The sequence below is a fragment of the Heliangelus exortis genome, chromosome 2 (assembly GCF_036169615.1).
Source record: "Heliangelus exortis chromosome 2, bHelExo1.hap1, whole genome shotgun sequence".
In the NCBI taxonomy this organism is placed as follows: Eukaryota; Metazoa; Chordata; class Aves; order Apodiformes; family Trochilidae; genus Heliangelus; species Heliangelus exortis.
In genome coordinates, this window is record NC_092423.1 from 20,960,540 (window position 1) to 20,978,856 (window position 18,317).

At 42.1% G+C, this 18,317-nt stretch overlaps 1 protein-coding gene and 1 long non-coding RNA gene across 4 annotated transcripts in view; one reads left to right on the forward strand and one right to left on the reverse strand.

Annotated features, from left to right (window-relative positions):
- Positions 1–1,588: 1,588 nt before the first annotated feature.
- Positions 1,589–10,213, reverse strand: LOC139792175 (uncharacterized). Its single transcript, XR_011724169.1, has 3 exons — positions 9,813–10,213; positions 2,517–2,585; positions 1,589–2,054 (listed from the first exon to the last, which is right to left on the reverse strand). It is a non-coding gene; the product is annotated as an uncharacterized lncRNA (long non-coding RNA).
- Positions 10,214–10,247: 34 nt separating this feature from the next.
- Positions 10,248–18,317, forward strand: part of ST8SIA6 (ST8 alpha-N-acetyl-neuraminide alpha-2,8-sialyltransferase 6) — a 40,527-nt gene continuing 32,457 nt past the window's right edge. For 2 of the 3 annotated variants that reach the window (XM_071735130.1, XM_071735131.1), the window contains exons 1-2: positions 10,248–10,954; positions 11,225–11,320. In XM_071735130.1, coding sequence (XP_071591231.1) covers positions 10,860–10,954; positions 11,225–11,320 — 191 coding nt within the window. In that variant the 5' untranslated portion in view covers positions 10,248–10,859. The remainder of the gene's footprint in view (positions 10,955–11,224; positions 11,321–18,317) is intronic. The other variant, XM_071735132.1, reaches the window with a different exon arrangement.

Genomic DNA, 18,317 nt, shown 5'->3' on the forward strand with positions numbered 1-18,317 from the left:
AATCACCTTGCACATTTATGGCTCAGTACAATCAACCTCTGGCAGCTTGTTTCTTGAGGGAGTGTGCTCAGCCTAACAGAATACGAGTTCACGGATTTGCTCCTCACCCAGCTTTCTGGAACTTTACAGCACCTAGCCTGTCAGTATTCTGGTTTTGTTTTTTTTTTTTCTCATGAATGCAAACAAAAATTTAGCCCAATATTTTTTCCAAGTCTTTGATAGCTGGGGGAAGAAATATTTTGAGGAGAAGGGCCTTTCGGTAATTGAATTGCCAAAAAGAGCACATGCTGTGTGATCTTCTTTAAATAAACATGATAAGCAAGAAGCCTGGTGGTGCTTTGCATGCCAGTGCCACCCAGATTCAGGGTGGCAGAGCCCTTCACAGATGATGGATGAGTTACTCCAGTGGGAGTGGGATTCTTTCTGAGTTGTTCCTACCAATTAATTCTGCTCTCTGGGGAATTCAACAGCAAAACTCCCTTTTGATTGCAGTGTTAAGTGCTTGTAAAATCCCACCCTGCTGTAAGGCAGAGGGTGATACAGAAAAGAGCATGGCATCCATTTTGTACATGAAGAGGGAAGGGAAGACAAAGGATAAATTTGGCTCTGCTTTTAAGGGAAATTGAAGTAGGCAACATGAGTGTAGCAGAGTATCCACTGATACAGTAATTCATGTCAGTAAGGACATGAGTGAGACAGGCACTGCACCAAGTCCCTGAACTATTTTTCTCACATAATTAAATATGCAAGTGCACTTAAAACCTAGATTTAACCCATCTAGTCCATGTTAAATTGGACCTTGCATCTTCAGTGGAAGTTGTGTACCAGGCTATGCAGAAAATACTCATTTAAAAGCTTGCCACTACCTAATAGCACAATACACTTGAATAAAGGAAACAATCTGCAGATTTTCAGATGTGGACAGGAATGCTTTTAATATCCCTTAACACTTTTCATTGTGAAGCAGGAGGAGTTTATCTTACCTGTAGCTGAATAAGCCCCTCTGGGATCTTTTTACATGTGTTGCAAGAAATCTGAGCTTGAATACATGCACTTTTGGAGGAAATAAATATCTGCCCAGAAGTTAGTAACTTTCCTTTAACTATAAATGGAGCCAGGGGAAATGGCTCATAGGTGGATGTCTATATTTTGACTTACTGTATTGGACTGAGTGAAACACAGACATGGTATCCCAGCTCTGTTCTGTAATAGTAGGGTTTTCGTCTTTCTTTTTAAAAGATGTAACTACAACTAATGAGGTTGATGCCTCACATGAAAAATGTCTAATTTCAACCTCCTTTAAAAAGTAGAAGTCCTAAGAAGTTTTTGTACCTGTAACCAGCAAAACCAGCTTGTTTGTACATCATTTATTCATTTTACATCTTGCCTAGAAAAACACAGTATTTCTAGGCTATGCAAGAGAGAAGTTAGTTTTCTAAGCTTGTATTTAATAACTTGATTCCACAAAATGTTTTTATACTTATATTTAAGAGAAGTGAATAAATGCAGAATCAGAAATTTAACACACACTTCCAAATATTAAAAAGGCTTAACTTTATGATTACAAAATCGATCAGAACAGTCAAAGGAGTGTTTCTATCACTTTATTACATTAGATAAAGACAGAAGTAGAGATGCTATAGCTAGAAAAAAACAAATGCCTGCTTGCTATAGCCATAAAGAAGTGATCTAATCCTCATGTGCCCACCCCATGGCTCATTCAGTGCTTCTTAATCCAGAGCCTGAAGAAAACACATCTCCCTTCCCTGCTGTCTCCTCCAAGAGCTGCTGCAGGATGCAGCCAGGACAATGCCTTCTGGGGTGAGGGGCGGGTAGCTCAAAGCACTGTCACTCATTTCACATCAGGCTTAGGACCTCAGCCAGCTGCTCTCCAGGGCACAGATTTGCACGGATACCCTACCAGTGCAATTCTCCATGCTCTGCTCACAGCTCTCTGGCTCCTTCCCCAGTCTCCTGCAGAACACCTGGCAGCACATTCTCGTGGCACATTGGGAGTGTACTCCCATCATCACGCGCTCTTACTTTTGTTTAGCCTGAAATATTTCTGTGGTTATTAAAAACTTCCTTCACTCTCTTTATGAGTCTATAGAAAATACATGTGAAATGTCAGTAAATGGTAAAACACTATTTATAACTGGGCTACTGACCAATTGTTAAAGAGCAAAACATTAAGTTATAGTGCTGTGTTGGAGTTTTACAAATGATATGGTATCTGAACAAAGAAATCAATATGTCACAATTTTGAATTACTGGGCACATTTTAATTTCCAGAGATCATCTTACTTCAGATCTTGATGTGCATCACTGGGTCAGACACAAAATGGGTCCCATGACAACCACTGGTTCCTGTCTTACAGAGCTCAGTACGCGACATGCAAAGATCCCCTATGGCAGCTCTGTCAGATACCTGCCACTACGTGTTATTCATCCTTAGCAAGATGTTAACGTGCCACAGAAATTAAAACATGCAGTTCAGTGCTGCTAACTTGGCTTACCAAGGTAGAGAAAGGAAGCAAGTTCCAACTCCTCCAGTGTGGACTGATTCTGTGGTCTCAACTCCATCCCTGATGAAAAGATAAGGGGAGGGCTTCTGATTTCATCCCTCAAATACTCTTGCACCATGCAAGTTACTGAAGAATGAGTCACACAAGAAGAAGTGGTACAGAGGCTGAAGCAGCATCTCTCCCCAGGGAAGATCCAGGGAGCATGGTTTGGGGCAGCTCATGGAGGTGCTGCTGTGTCACCTTGGTGCTCTCTGCATTACCCTCTAGTCACGTGTCAGCAGGGTTCACATAGATTTTTATTACCATACCCAACAGCTATCAATAAAATTACATATTGTGTACTTATTAAATTCTCAGTTTGCTCTCAAGCACAGCCAAGGTGAACCTGAGTACATCTGGAACAGCTAAATAAATTTTCTCCAGCTGCACGTTTCAAGTGCCGATTTCATGCTTTAGAATCGCCTTTCACACATGTTCATCTATTTGGTCAAATGCATACTCATGCAATATGCAAACACAAAATTAAAGATGAAGGATTTTAAATGCGGGTAATTAAAATGCACAACTCCCCAGCATATGATAATGGTACTTCAAGAATCAGCATTCCTTTCTGCTGAAAATTCCTTCATCCTCCCCCCCTTTGCCCTTGGGACTCCACACACCCTTGCATGCCAGGGGGCTGCCTCCCACACTGAGCTCCAGCAGCTCCTCATGCATCCCCTCAACACCCCACGGGCTCTGTCCTCCCCAGCTTGATCCTGCTCTCCCCTATGGGTCCTTCTTGCAAACACTAATAGGTTTTTAGATTCCTTCAGATCTGATGGTGATGCCAAGACTGTCAAACAAAGACTCAGAAATGATGCATGTAAACCAGGTATTTATATACACCACCTGCTTAGCTGGACTTGCTAACTTTGGGGCATTTCTAACAGCTCCTCGCACAGTGGGTCTCTTAAATAAGTACTATGGGTGTTACAGCCCTCAAGGTTAAAAATAAGGTTGATCAATCTATAAGAACAAAATGAGCATGTGCTGCAGAAGCCTCACCTGGGAGCTAGACACTGAATGCCTGTTCTGAAAATATTGCTGTATTTGAGTGAGTATTGATCCCTTCTGCTCAGATGGCACTCAGTCTTCCTAGATGGCACTACTCTTCTTTGGTTTTCCCCTCTGCTAGACCTTAATTCTCTCCTGCCAGGCCATTGAAAGCACTGGATAATAATAAACCAAAATGTGCTTTCTCTGGAAGTACAGTAATTGAGAGGGAGACAAATACATAAGTGGCTATCAGAGGACCATAAGAGAGATTCTGGCTTACCCAGCACACAGATTTAGCAAGAATAGCTGTATATTTGCAGAGGCTAATGAAAGCGAGCCAGGAATGCAATAGGATCAGCAAGGCCTGTCACTGGGGCACAGGATATCAGTGTATACTTACTGAAAGAAGAAGGTAACAGTTCAAAGAATTGTTAGTTTTAATAATGTGTGAATCGCAGAGATTATATCTATGTACCAAAGGATCTCACTGTGGGGACAGAGTGTATCTAGTACTATATGTTTAGGGGACAGAGAGACTTGAGCCCAAGCAATGATCTGCTGGAAGAGGGAGAAAGCACTTGCTCCCTCTCTTGGTCTCTATCTGCCTTTCACACCCACTGGCCACAGAAAACCCACCTGAGGTTTCTCACTTGCTCCCCGTGCCAGAGCAGGGTTCTTCAGCTGCCAGGGTTTTTGCAGCTAACCCCAGAGCTGCTGCATTTCCTACCTCAGCTGAGGGGGCATCTCTCAAATTCTGGCACAAACCCCACCATGTTTTGTCCATTTTGACCTCTGGTTTACAACCCATACCATTCAGATAGAAAATTACTTCAGAATGGAGGAAAAAGAAGACATTTGAGACAACTTCAGTTTAAAATAAGCCCTCCTAAATGCCTTTATATCTTGCTGGCCCTTGAAGTAGCCCAGACTTAGTGTGGTTAGGATGTAGAAATTTTTCAGCTCCAGTTTATAAATGGTTCACACCATTACTAGGCAAAATTAAATACTGTCTAGAGTTTTTTCCCCCCAAGTTTCACCTATAATCCTGAAAAGGAAAACCACCCCATGCTTAATTAATGCTTCATTAAGCATTTTAACTTAGAGGTATTTTTTTGCATGACTTATTTTCTTACATAACTTCTTTTCCCACAGCATGCTGAAGGTTCAGTGTCTGTCTTGCTTCACTCAGTCACTGCATGGATATGTGCAAATACTGTTTCATGGTAGAGACACATTGAGCTTCCAGAGGTCTCTCACAAGCATGAGACCAGACCCACTTCAACAGAATATTCATGTCCTCAAAGCTGTGTCTGAACTAAAGAACCCTGAGTTTGTTCCCTAGCTCTCAAGCATCCTTGTGATTAATTTCTTTCACAGCCCCTTATGGGTTGTCCTTCAGGTGATCCCCTCAGTGGGACATCCCAGTCACAAGCCCTGCCTGGCTGCCCCAGGCCCTCTCTCAGGCCCAGCTGCTGTGGCCAGGGGAGCTTGGGCACACCCACACCCATTCACCACTTCTCTTGTGCTACAGTTCTATCAGCATTAACTTCACAATGCTGAGAATAGCTTAAGAAGTAACCAAAGTTGGAACAGGGAAAATGAAGGAGTCACAGCAGGTACCTTTCTCTGGATAATTCAACAGTTTTTGCTGCAGAAAAGACCAGAGTAATCAGTCTTACAGGAGAACAGGTTTAGGCTGTAATCAAGCCAGTTATATTTTTAACATTTCTTATTGGGGTTAATGGCTTTTTTCAGTTTAAAGACAGAGGTCCCATCTTCCTTCCTCCAAACCCCTCTATATCACTTCTATTGTTTTCTTTGGTACCAATGAAGTAGTCTATCTCAGCACCTCAGCATATAATGTGCTTTTTTTTACTTCCTATATTCTATGTGAATTTCAACTCAGGAAATGTGTGCCAGAAAAATAAGCTCTAGCTTTTTTCAGTGCACTGTGATCCCAAGAAGCCAATTTGGACTTGGGCTGTCAGGCCCTGGATCAAACTCAATAGTCCTGCCATCCTAAGATTAGACCCTCATATGGCTATCCCTCTTTTTTCTTCTTCAAGTAATGCCTACTACTTGCTTACATTATACATTTGTTTTCCTGGATTGTGGATCTGATTTCCCATAAGCATACAAAATGATGACCATCAAAGCCTATCACTTGTATAATCAAAGATGACTCTGAACTAACTCTGCAATAGTCCTTCATTTCTATTACTGAGTATTTTATATGCACACTTCAACAAACATGTGATCCCCAATCCGATTTTCTACAGATAAGCAGCTGGACACACTGTGCCAAACTCACTAATTGAAAGAAATGTCTAGCTTGACATAATTACCTTAAACATTGACCACAGTGCCTGATGAGAACCTTTCCATTATGTGACATCCCTGGAGGCATATTCCTCCTTCAGCCATGCAGGCATTTTAAGAACCGCTGGGAGCTGAACCATCAGTCTGCATCCTGCTCTATGATGAGTAAATGTTGCTTGAACAGTTTTCATCAGTGCTGATTTACTTGCTTTGTTTGTTTGCTTGAGGTTTTAATAATAGTATTAAAAGTCTTTGCTTCTGATGTATTTGACATTGTGCCATTGGTCCATTAGGATTTGGTCGAGCGCTGTGCATTATTTTTAATTTGCATTCACAGTATGCTCTGTAATAACTCCCTCTGAATTCTAGCAATGGATGCTGTGAATTTGTATTAACAGCAGCACTGATTTGCACAATGTGTAGTAAAAATCTTTGATCTCCTGTGCTAAAAGGCATGAAGCGGTAAATATTCTTTTGCGGAGTTTCCAAATAACAGAGATTTTTCTTAGCAAATTGTTCCTGGGCTAATCATAATGGGAAGGATTTCAGCTTGGATGGAAATCATTGACACAAGCTACTGCGGATGCAAAAATTTACATGGTTTCAAAAAGCAGCTAGACACAATCATGGGAGAAAAATCCACGAGAAGCAACTAAACACAGATAGCTCTGGTTCAGAAAGTCCCTGAGCTGCTGATTGCTGGAAACTGAGGAAGGATCCTTAGGACAGATCACTGAACAGTTCTTCCCTAGGAATCTGCTGCTGGGCACTGCCTGAGGAACATGCTGTTCTAGTCTGACCCAATATGTCCTTTCTTATGGTGTCACATTAAAAAGTCATGCTGAGAGCATTAGGGAGAAAAGAGAACAGAAAAAAATAAAACTGCTCTCTTCAGGTTAACAACTTAAAAGTTTCCAGGGTTTCTGCATTAAAATCCTCCTTTGTATGCAATTAGAATTCAGATCTTCTTCCTTGTTCCTCTCATCAGCTTTCTTAGGAAGAGCAAACACACTGGACTGCACAACAATCATGGGCATTTCAGTGCCTGCAGTGCCCTTAATTGGATGAAGCCTTGCACAGGGACTGGCAGCAGAGCACTGATTTTCAGTAGTTACTGGCCTCAAGTTGGCTAATGTGACAAGATGCATTTTTGCCAACAACTGTTTACCTGCCATGGAGCAGGATCATGGTTGCTAAAAAGATGCCGGCTACTTGCTTAAACTAAACAGAGAAATCTGGTGAAGTATACAAAGTAAATTACTCTGACACATAAAAATCACAGCCAGTTTCTAAGGCTGAAAAATTATTAATTTTCTGCACAAGAGGCAAGTCCCACCACAAGTGATAACCCTAATTTTGAGACACTCAGCATCAAAACTACTTCTCCTTATGCCCTGATTTTTTTCACCTTCTGTGGAGAATGAACTGTGCCTTTACAGGATGAGCCGCCACTGGCACACTCGACGGGCTTCTCAAAACTGGGATACACACAACTGCTTTTCAACAGCCAGTACTTCAACTAGTTTTATGTAGACATCAACAGACAGTTTGCTGGGTGAATTTAGTTATTACATTATTATTTTAATAAAGCCTAATTTCTTAAATTATAGAACCCAAAATGCTATTCTGAAGAAAACAATTAAAAAAACATTAATGCAAGACTGAAACAGTAAAGTAGCAGCAGCCACACAAGGTGACTGCTTGGTTTGGAGTTTACTTTTTTTTTAAATAGGGTACAGAAGTGCATTGTCTTTTGCAGGGTTTTTTTGTTTGGTTGGTAGGGTTTTTTTGTTTTGGTTTGGTTTTTGTTTTTGTTTTTTTGTAAATGGCCTGGACAATTTAATGTCCTGGAATTTGGCAGACAGCACCTCAATTCTTGTAGTTTATAATTATTTCAACCACGTTGCCTGGAAACCTGGGTGGAAATAAATGAAAAAGTTGTGAAACTCAATGAACCAATTCCTTTCTCCCAGTTTGAAACATATAAGATTTCAGTAGGTTCATTGAAGGGTTTTGTTGTTGTTGTTTTGTTTTTGTTTTTTTTTCTGAAGGCACTCACATTAATGAGTTCACTAAAAATATCCAGTCTTGCACCAACACCTCACTTGTGGGACTCATGCTTTGCCACAACATGAGACTCCAGCTTCACTGAGTCGCTTTGGTACTTTTCTTCCTGACTGTACCAGTCATCTCCCCTCCTATTTGCAATAAGTAATATCCCTATGACAGCCATTGCTTTGATGAGACGGCAGCATTAGAAAAGCATTTAATGAACATTAATTGCTTCTTAATATGATTTAGCTGCTGGAAATAAGAAGACTAAGCTAGCTCCATGTGACCAGCAATGCTACAGGCACCACAACCACATTCCTTTTGAGATGCAATCCTATCAACCCGGGGGGGGAAAGAAAGAGGGGGGGGAGAAGCCCTTCACAGACGATACCCAAGGCTACATTTTACTTTTCCGAATTAGCAGCTAAGTAGGACTGTGGGAACTCAGGAACAAAGTCATCATGACACCACCTGGCTGATTAGTGATCTCTTCCTTCTGTGTGAGCCAGCAATTATCAGTTCCCACTGACTTCAGAAGCTAATCGGAATCAGAGGCTGGGGGATGATGCCAAGATGCAGCAGCTTCCAGCTGTCAGTAGGACAGGATGAGACAGTCTCTCTGAGTGTATGTGGTTTGGTCTTTGTCTTTTCCTGTGTGGCATCTTTAGCACTTGTGCCTTTATTATTTTGAACCTCTACATTATGTTACCTTACACCATGGCTGCTTACACCGCAACATGATGCAGGAGAAAATTGTTCTTTGAATCCAGCATTCCTAAATATGAATCCTGATTTACCATCAATTCTCATCTCACCTTTCAGTTAGGTCACATAACCTCTCTGCTAAGCTGCTCTGCCAGGAAATTAAGGCTGGTAACACACAGAGATATTGTGACAATCAATCAATAAGTGTTCGTAAAGTTGTTGGTAAACAACAAGCTCTGAGTGCCAAGCCTAATTTAAACAGATATGGCTTATAATCTTCCCATTTTCTTTGCAAGAACTTTAATATGACACAAAGATTAACCTTGTGATCTGGGAAATAATCTCTACGGATATTATAGACTGGTGTTGGCAGCAGACCTCCAACTTGAAATACGATGTCCTCACTGACATCACTAAATTTCCCATGGATTAGCTGACAGTGATACTTCAGGACTCATGGGAAAACTGTACTGCAGAGAGAAATAACAGTGAGGGGAAAAAATAGTTTTCTGGACTGTGATTCTTAGCCTTCTTTCATTCAGAGCTGAGATAAGTATCACTAGACTTTCTAAAATGAAAGATTTATTGTTTTACATACAAGTATTTAATGGATATCATGAAATAACTGGTACTACCCCTTAACACAATCAGGAGCCTTCAAGCTTTACAGAACTAACAGTGGGATTGAAATTCATAGTAACTCCTAACCAGTGAACATACACATACCTTGAAGAACCTGACTCTTGGACCCTACATGTTCATATACAACGTCAACTGGACTTAGAGGACAGGCCTGAACCTGAAGTAAGTTTTTTGGAAGTAGTGAGGAAACATCTTTCTATTCAAGACATTTACGATTCATGACAACCTCAAAACTACAAACTTGCTCAGAAGTCTTAACACTGGCTTTGTTTTTCTAATACAACTAAGCACTTCAAAGACAAGAGGACAACCAAGCTGTGCTCACAGGAGGGACTGTGCACTAAGACACTCTGGTACCTGTCACCCCATGGCAGCTCCAGCCCCCAACTTCTCGCATCCACAGCACTGCTAACAAACGCCCTAAAAAAATAATCAGATGTTTGCTGGCAGACCCCATTACAGCGGGTGCTGTGCTGTTCCTTCGACGGACTGCAGGCATGCTGCTTCTCATTGTCTGATCTAACCACTTACCAGACACAGTATCAAGCCATTGTTTGAGGAAGTGAGAAGAGCAGCTCCGAGGCTTAGGGAACACTTGCAGATACAGGAAACGGAAGATTCTGCAAAAACAAGTTGTCAGCTGGCTCACGACTGAAAGGCTGCTGTAAGGTCTTAAAGGATCTCTCCTACCCAACCTCTTAATAAAGGGGGCCTAATTAATGTCACTTTGCTAGGTTCCTCATAGTAATGGCTGGCCTTGTATAAAAAAATAACACAATATGCACAATTACATAAAACGGTGCGAACTTACTAGAGAAACATTCCTTTACCCAAATCACTGCAAGTACATTTTATATTAAAACAAAAAGAAGAACACATTAAATGTCATTGATAAATAGGATAAAGAGCCACCGAAAAAGCAGCAGTGCTCTGGCTGTTACCAGCCCCCGGATAGACTTGCCCGGGCTTCCCCCGGAGCCTCCTTGCCCCGCACACTGACCCCGTCGTCGCCCCGCACGGCGCATCCATGCGCTCTCCAGCACCGCAGCACCCCCGTTCGGCAGTGTTTTAACTCCCTCGCACCGCTCAGTAGCCGCCCGACCGGCGGCTCTCTCTCCCTACCTAGAAGCACCCCAAGCGGCCGTTACCACAGGCCGACCGGGTCCCGCCTTCGCACCGCGGCAGCTCTCCGGCATGAGGCGGCATCGCCGCCCCGGCAGCCAGCGGGGGAACGGAGGCAGCAGCCCCTCTCCGAGCCGCCTCTCGCACGGCGGCCGCCATCCTCCGAAGGACTGACCAGGGAGCAGTTCGGCGGAGGGGAAAGTTTGACGGGAAGCCCGCCCTGCCCCTGCCCGACTCGTCAGCGCGGCTGGCCCTGCCGACAGCCCAGGGCAGGGCAGTGCCCCGAGATCAGCAGCGCCGGGGGTTGGGGGGACTGATGGCGGCGGCGCAGGGCTGCGGCCGCCTGAACGGGCGAGGGGCGGAGCGGAGAGACCCTGTGGCTGCCATGGCCACCTCCCCCTCCCGCAGCCTCCCTTAAATACTTATGGGGAGGCCGTAGCTGCTGCCGAGCGCACCATGCGGGCTGTCATCGCTTTGGCCGCGGCGCTGGGTAGCGTGCTGCTCGGCGGCTGCCTCCTGCGCTTGGGCGGCCAGCAGCCCCTCCGCGCCAGGTAGGGCGGCCGGGGGGCCTCGCCCGCTGCGGTGGGGCTGCGGGGCGGGAGACCCTGGAGCTGGCTGGGGAAGAGAAGCGGGACGTGGCGAGCCCCCCGGCCGCCCCCCGCCGGGAGAGGGGCGCGGCAGAGCCCGGCGCGGCGCCCCCAGGCTCGGATCGGGTGTTAGCGGCGTGTGAACGATTCGTGGGGAGGAAACCAGCGCCGTTCACGCCTGGTGATGTCTAATCACGGGTTTTGACAACTTTGTTTTCCCGTCTTGCTTGCCAGGGGCTGGGAGGAGGACGCAGGAGTAGCTGCTGTCACGCCGAAAGTGGTGCGAGCCCTCAGGTCCCCCCTCAGTTCGCCCCCTCAGACCGAGAACAGGTACGGGCTGCCCGCCTTCAGTCTCTGGTGGTGTGGGTCCGTCCGGAAGGGTCTAAAGAAGCAGAAATTTGCCTCCATTCCTGTTCGTTCTTCCTTTTGTTTTGGCAGCGTAATCTGCGTTAGAGACTTACTAGAGTGAGAAAATAAAAATTCACTTTATAACAAATAAGTTATTTGTTCGTAGGGCCTCTTAATGATGGCTGTCACTCTGCCATTGGCTTTGAGCCCAATAAAATTTTGCATATAGCAGTTTTGTTGCCATACAATGCAAAAAGTGCTTGCTGAATGACAGGTTTCAGGTATCCTTTATTCTTTCCAGGAAGGTGGAGCTGGAGCTGGGTAATATTATTTTTGTAATGTGTATTGAGGTAAAAATACAGATTTCTCCTTTACAAACCATAGGATTTTAGGCCAGACATATGAAACTTCTTTCATGTTTTATAGCATCTTATTTTGTGGGAGTTCTTTTGCTTCCTCCCATGTTTTGATCTTTCTGATCAGTGTAGATTTTTGCTGTACAGCCTGTTATTTTATACTCTGAAGTTTAATTTGAAAATAGTTGGTACAATTAGCTGTGAAACAAGTTGTCTTAAGTGCAGCCTTCAATATCAATGACTGTTTTTGTGCTGTTGAGTCTTGATACTCTGTAAGAGAACTAACAGTGCAGGAGGGTGGTGTAATCCTCACATGAGGTATTATTATGAAGAAGTAGTCTGCAAATATTTTTGCTTTTTTACTTCATATGACCCCCTGAACATTGCAGATAAAATGATTATTACATGGTAATGCATATTGTGGTGAAAAACACGATAAAAATTAGAAAAAACTTGGGAATTGGGTCTCTAATGGGAACTGATGTCTTAGTTATGCTGAAGTCTATGGTGACAATGCAGTTAACCTTACTGAGGCTGACATTTCACCCAGTCTAGCTGAGTTTGAGGTTGAAACAACATACACTTTCCCTCAGTGAATGCAAGTGATGATAGTTGTAGTAATCGTTGCAGTGTACACTAACAGTAGGTTTCTTATGCCCTTTTGATTAGAGACCCTTGTGATCCCTACCTCAAAATTGAAAACATTCATAAGCTTTAGTTTTATAACATATCAAAATTAGAATAAAACAAAAGAAAAAAAGGACATTTGCAGAATTTTAACTGCCATTATGTGCTTTTAGCCTGCTTTTCTTTCCTGCTCATTTTTTCCCTTTCCACTTTTTTCCCTTTCCTTTTGACTTTGTACAATTTAGTGGTTTTGCAGTATGTACTCTGTTCTGCTTTGGTTTTTTAACTGTCACTCTGTTCTACAATCTGTTTTGTGTTATGTCTGTGGTTCCCCCCTGCCCTGTCTTCTCATGATCTTCCTTTCCACTTCTAGTTTCTGAGCTGCAGTCTCCTGCCACTCAGCTCTGTGTGCTAAACTATGGAGTCAAACTGACTAGAAATGCTGGCAGAGAGCACTTCAGAGAACAAAGTCTAGCTGCTTTCCATCTGCTGTTAGTACACTCACAACTGGAGCAAAGAAAGTGAAAGCAGCACATAGCAAAGAGAACTGAAAATCCATGGCACGTGTAGGTCAGTTTTTCATCTCTAATAAAGCAAGTGAGCATTAGATTTTAAGTATAATTTTCCTTAATCTGCTTGGAGGATTTTGGCATTAATTTGGAGCTAGTTTTGATCAACCTGAAATTGTATTTCTCCATGACAAAGTGGCTGCACAAGTGTGATAAGTAAATTATTCATTAAAAAAAAGTTGCATTCTGCTCTTGCTCCTATAACTGTAGTGTCTTTGGAGGGGTGGCTTGCTGGCTAAATCCAAGAGATGATTTCTTTCTCACCTGAGTGACTAAGCATAGTAAGCTGGCCTGACGAGTTTGTGCCGTGTGTTTGGCATATGAGGAAGGAGAGAGACCTGCTGGACTGCCCAGGAGCTGCTACTTTAATCTAGAGAGCAGCTGGACTGGGCAGGGAGCCATGCTGGAGGAGTTTGATCCAGGCAGCAGCTGGACTGGGCCTGGCTGAAGGCCATAGTGGAGAGATTCGATCCAGAGAGCATCTGGACTTGTTCAGGAGGCTCAAACCAATCCATCAGTGATATGGATGCTCTGGTCAACAGGACTTAGATTCTAGTTTGCAGTAGGGTTTTGCTGCAATATCCATGAGTGTAGCAGAGGGATGGAAGAGTCCATCATTGCAATAGGTTTTATAGGGTTTAGTGAATTTTTGAACCACATGAGGCTACATCAGTATGTTGATGTATAAAACTAGGAACTGTCTCTTGGTGCAGAATTTCCAAAGTAAGGTTCTGCTGAAGTACCCTTTCGTTTTGAATAGCATTGCTGTGTTGCTGACAGCAGTGCCCTTTCCTGTATAAGAGGGGGTGCATGAATTTTAGGTTGGACTCTGATCTCTTCATCAGTTTGATGCATTTTTCTGGCAAGCTAACATTTTGTAACCAACTTAGATGGGAGCATCTGGGAGAGGAAAAAAAAAATGGCCACTGTCCTTGAACTTCAACTATAAGTAATCTAGATAATCTTCAGAATTGCAAGCTGATCTTTCCTTCTTATAATGATTTCCTTGACTGTTGGAGGCATATTTGTAACCAAACATCTGAAGAATCTCTAAGGTCCTATTATTTAGTAGCCTTGCAATATTGAAAGCTAATCTGCTCTTTTACTTTGAATAATTCTTTTAAAAGGATGAAACCGAAAGATGAAAGGATGAAAAGCAGAGGATTAGTTCAGACTGTCATAGATATTTAGGCAGCTATTATGCACAACAATATTTAATTAGATGGTGACTAGGCACCTAAAGTTCTCTGCAATCTGTATTTTAGTAAATAACCTTGAAGATGTGATTTGTCTCTTACAGGACTTTGCTTACCAGTTTTTCTTATTAAATGCTAGATAACTCAAATAATGTGACTGCCTCTACAATGTGATCTCCAGCTTTTGTCTTGGCTTTATTTTGCAACCTACTATGCCTGGTTTCTTACTAAACTATGGTTTCTTACTAAAAACAAGGCTGTCGCTGGTAAGATTTGTATAGTAGTCCCCAGAGTTATTCATGGAACCAGTATAATTTACACCACAATAATATAGTTCTCTGGCAAATCCTCATGCCTGTGCCTCATCCTGTCCTCTCAGTTTTTAAGCTGTAACATCTAAAGTACAGTTTAAGCTTTCTTAAACCAATAGTACAACCCAAAGAAGTAGTCCTGTGTTTGTCCCATCCGTAGGCACTTGGGCCTCCCTTCTCACCTGTGTCTGTGCCAGAATATTTGTGTAGTCACACCATTAGTAGTGAAATAGAGGGCTTACTACTTCTAGTACTTATCAGAGGAAGGTGACAGTGGTAAGTGGAGCTAGGTAGTCTTTGCCAGGAGGCCCAGGGTGTTCTATGTTACATTTAGGCAGACATTTTAGCTCCTTTTGTACTACCCAAGAACATATAGCAGATAAATAACGCTGTCTCCTTTTAGGGAAGTGAAAAGAGTTTTCTCAAGCCATATATGTATATATACGTACATACACGTGTACATATATATATGTATACATATACACTTTATATACAAATAATAACAAGGCAGCAGTACCCTGAAGAGCAGCCCACTACTACTCTATTATAGTTTGTGTTGCAAATTTTAAGGCATTCCCTTACTATCTCCCTAACTTACTCTGTCTTTGCAGGTCCGAGGAAAGCCCAGTGTAGAGAGTGTTGAGGTAATTAAACAGTGGGAGGAAGTGGTTGAGGAGCCATGACTAAACATGGTAGTATTAATGCAGTGTTCTTTACTTTTGGTTTCTCCAGTTCCTCTCAAAGCAGCAGATCTTTGTGCAGACCTAGGAAATAAACAACTATACTTAATTAACTATGCTACAGAGACCTGTACATTCTGTCTCCTATCAAAATACTGCGTTCAGGCAGGCAGAAGGGGAAGATGAGACAGGCTATTACCACGATTCTGAACAGTAGCTCAGTATATTGCACAAATAATTTGCTACAGTTTAGATTAGTCAGCACTGGTGGCAACTTCACTAATTTTACTGCTCTCTTAGTATTTTTTCCCTCCATTCTCAAGTGGTGGATGCAGACATATTTTAGGACTGCATTTCTAACACACGCCTCATGTATTAGTTCTGTCTAAATGAACAGGTATTCAGCTGAAAGCAGCTGCCAGGACACATTTATGTTCTGAGGGTGGTGAAAGGTTTCACAGCCTCTTTCTGTTTACTTGGTCCAAGTGAAACTGCTCTGTCATTCTGTCTATCATGTGCTATCATAACATCATTTTAGTATAAGTACCTTATTATTTTCTCTTTGCCCACCTTGAGACTCTCAGTGTTGCTTGTCATGTTACCTGTCATGAGGTTTATGGATTTTATAACTGAAAAGCATCTGATGTAAGGTATAACACCTTCTGGTGAATACACCATAAGGTCTTCCAAATAATTTCAAAATTAAGCTTGTCTTAAAGACCTGATTTAGCATTCCTAAGATAAGCCAAAACCTCCATGGGAACTGATAGTCTCTTTCACAGTTACTGTGATTAATGCTACAAGACAAATTCTTACTCCTGTGGTTTGATAAAGCCATTTTATAGTCTATTTCACCAAGCATTTAAATTGTGTATTGCCTTATTAATGAAGGTGTTGTGAACCTTAAAAACATCACTATATTCTTATCATCCAATTCATCTGAAATAGTGTCAAAGGTACAGCTTAAGAGCACCCTTCCTTGAGAAATAAGGATTACGTGATTTTAATAGTATTCAACTAATAGGCTATGAGATTCAAATATAAATTAGTCTCTTCAAGGGAGAGATTAAGCCAGAAAGTATCCACAATTCGGATAATGTTGGTCAGTGCCAGTTAGATAGAAGGATCTAGATGAGCAGTTTTGCATGCAGAAGCTATCCTTTTTAGCTGGAGATGCTTCGCTGGGACAGGGTTCAGAGGTCCTGTGATGCTTCAGGAAGATGAGCAGGTAGCCATGGAAAAATGCAACAAGTTTTGCTCTGCACAGAGAAAATGGAGACTGGGAGGGATTTTTCCTTCTGTTCAGTGTGTACTTAACTCTTTCTGTAATTAGGGGTGAAATCCTAGTTGCTTTCAGTGTTGCCTGACAGTACAGTTCTGAGATCTCTGGAAAAACTCACTCCACATTCTTTCAGTTGTTTCTAGCTGATTTTGTGATAATACTGGAAGACTGGCCTTTCAGTCATGGGCATATCTTGATGTTATGGTATAGTTCACAGTACTGTATCTCCTTTTTCTGTCTGCTTTTGTGCTTGGTGTTTTTTTGTTTTGTTTTGTCTTTTACACTACTATTCATCCTTTCTTCATCCATCTATATTCCTACTCTGATAAACTGTTTTGGGTTGAGTTTGGTTTTGTTTTAAAAGGGCTTCCCTTTCTTTTCCTTTGTTGTACCACTGCTCCCCCAGAACTCTATGCTAAGGGAGGTACCTCTCTGTCTGCTGAATCTGCACTAAGGGTCCCTGTAGTCTCAGGCCTGAGTGCTACAGGTGAAGGAAAAGGGGCTGTGGACTTTCCAGATAGTTTTTCAGTTTCTTATTTTAATGGTGGGTGCCATCCTCGTCTTAAAGAATTTTGCAGTTTAAGGAACTGCTCTCTTCCTGACAGCAAGATATAGAATAACAACGTGCTGATAAATGTGGCATGTGGTCTTAATCTACTGTGGATTTATTAAAGTACAGATGGTGTACTTTCTGAGTTTGTAGAATTACCATAGGAAGTATGTGGTCCTCAAGCTGTTCGTATATGATTAAAGAAATCCTCTGTTTTTCAGATTTTGGTCAGTGAGGTTAGCTCTGAGAACATCTAAACTCTACGGGAAATGCTGCACAAATTTCTGTTTAATCAGTTTCCTGAGTTCAAGCCGACAGAATCTGACACGGTTTCCACTTGGAGTTCTCATCTGTTTTAAGAGTTTGCAAAATTAGTTGAATTGTAGCCCGATACCTGCATTGTTAGGCATGTTATCTGATTTCATTGCAGAAGCTCTAGTGCAATTCCAAGTATTGAACAAAGACTGTCATCCACCAGGTCAGGTAAATTAATTTAGTGATAAATATCATCTAGCATAATTGTCCTAAGTGATCAGAAATCTAATTTGAGTCTGATGCCTGCACAGCTCTGCAATGAATAATGCAGTAGAAGTCTGGGCTGCCCCTTGCACACCCCTTTTATCTGAGTGGAAAAATCATTTGTGAAGCACAGGGCACTCTGACAATGAACAGAAATTCAGACATTTAACTTTTACTGGAATAAGTATTTCTTCACCTCTTGCAAATAGAACATTTTGTATAATTTTTCACCATATAAAGAATGTTGAGCAAATTTTGTGTGAAAAAAACTGTAGAAGAAGCATTTTGGTGATCTATATTGAACCTCATTATATGGATAAAGAATATTGATTAAAATTTTTGTCTAGTTGTGTTCACAGTTGTGCCACTTTTACCAATCTTTACATGTGTCTGGAAAGGGAAAGGCTCCTTATTCCTTTTTTCTCCTCTTGATGGCTGTAAAACTGATTGTCAGGATTTAATAAGAAAACAGAACAGAAGTTTATGTTGCTCATTCTTTTTATCTGACTTCCTCCTTTTTAAAATTTTTCCAGTCTTAAAAACTTGTGCATAAAAATGATGGTGAATTGTAAAATGAAGCATCTTGCTTCAGTTGACCTTAATGCTATGAACTTAAAAAGACTATTGAGTAAAGTTTGTATTTGGTTGAGAGAATATTTATTCACTGCCTCCACTTATCTCAGGACACAAAGTAATGGGAAGCTGTAAGGACCCTGTGATGATACTCTGCAAAGAGTTGCAACCTGTGCGTGTAAGAACCTTGGGTTTTCAGCAGTGCCTGCAAATGCACCTTCCAGTGAGCTGATCAGACCTAGCTCCCTGCTCTGACTTGGTCTTTCTGGTAGGCTTCTTGAGTTAAAAAGGTCTCCTCTGGACAGCTGTGGCTCAG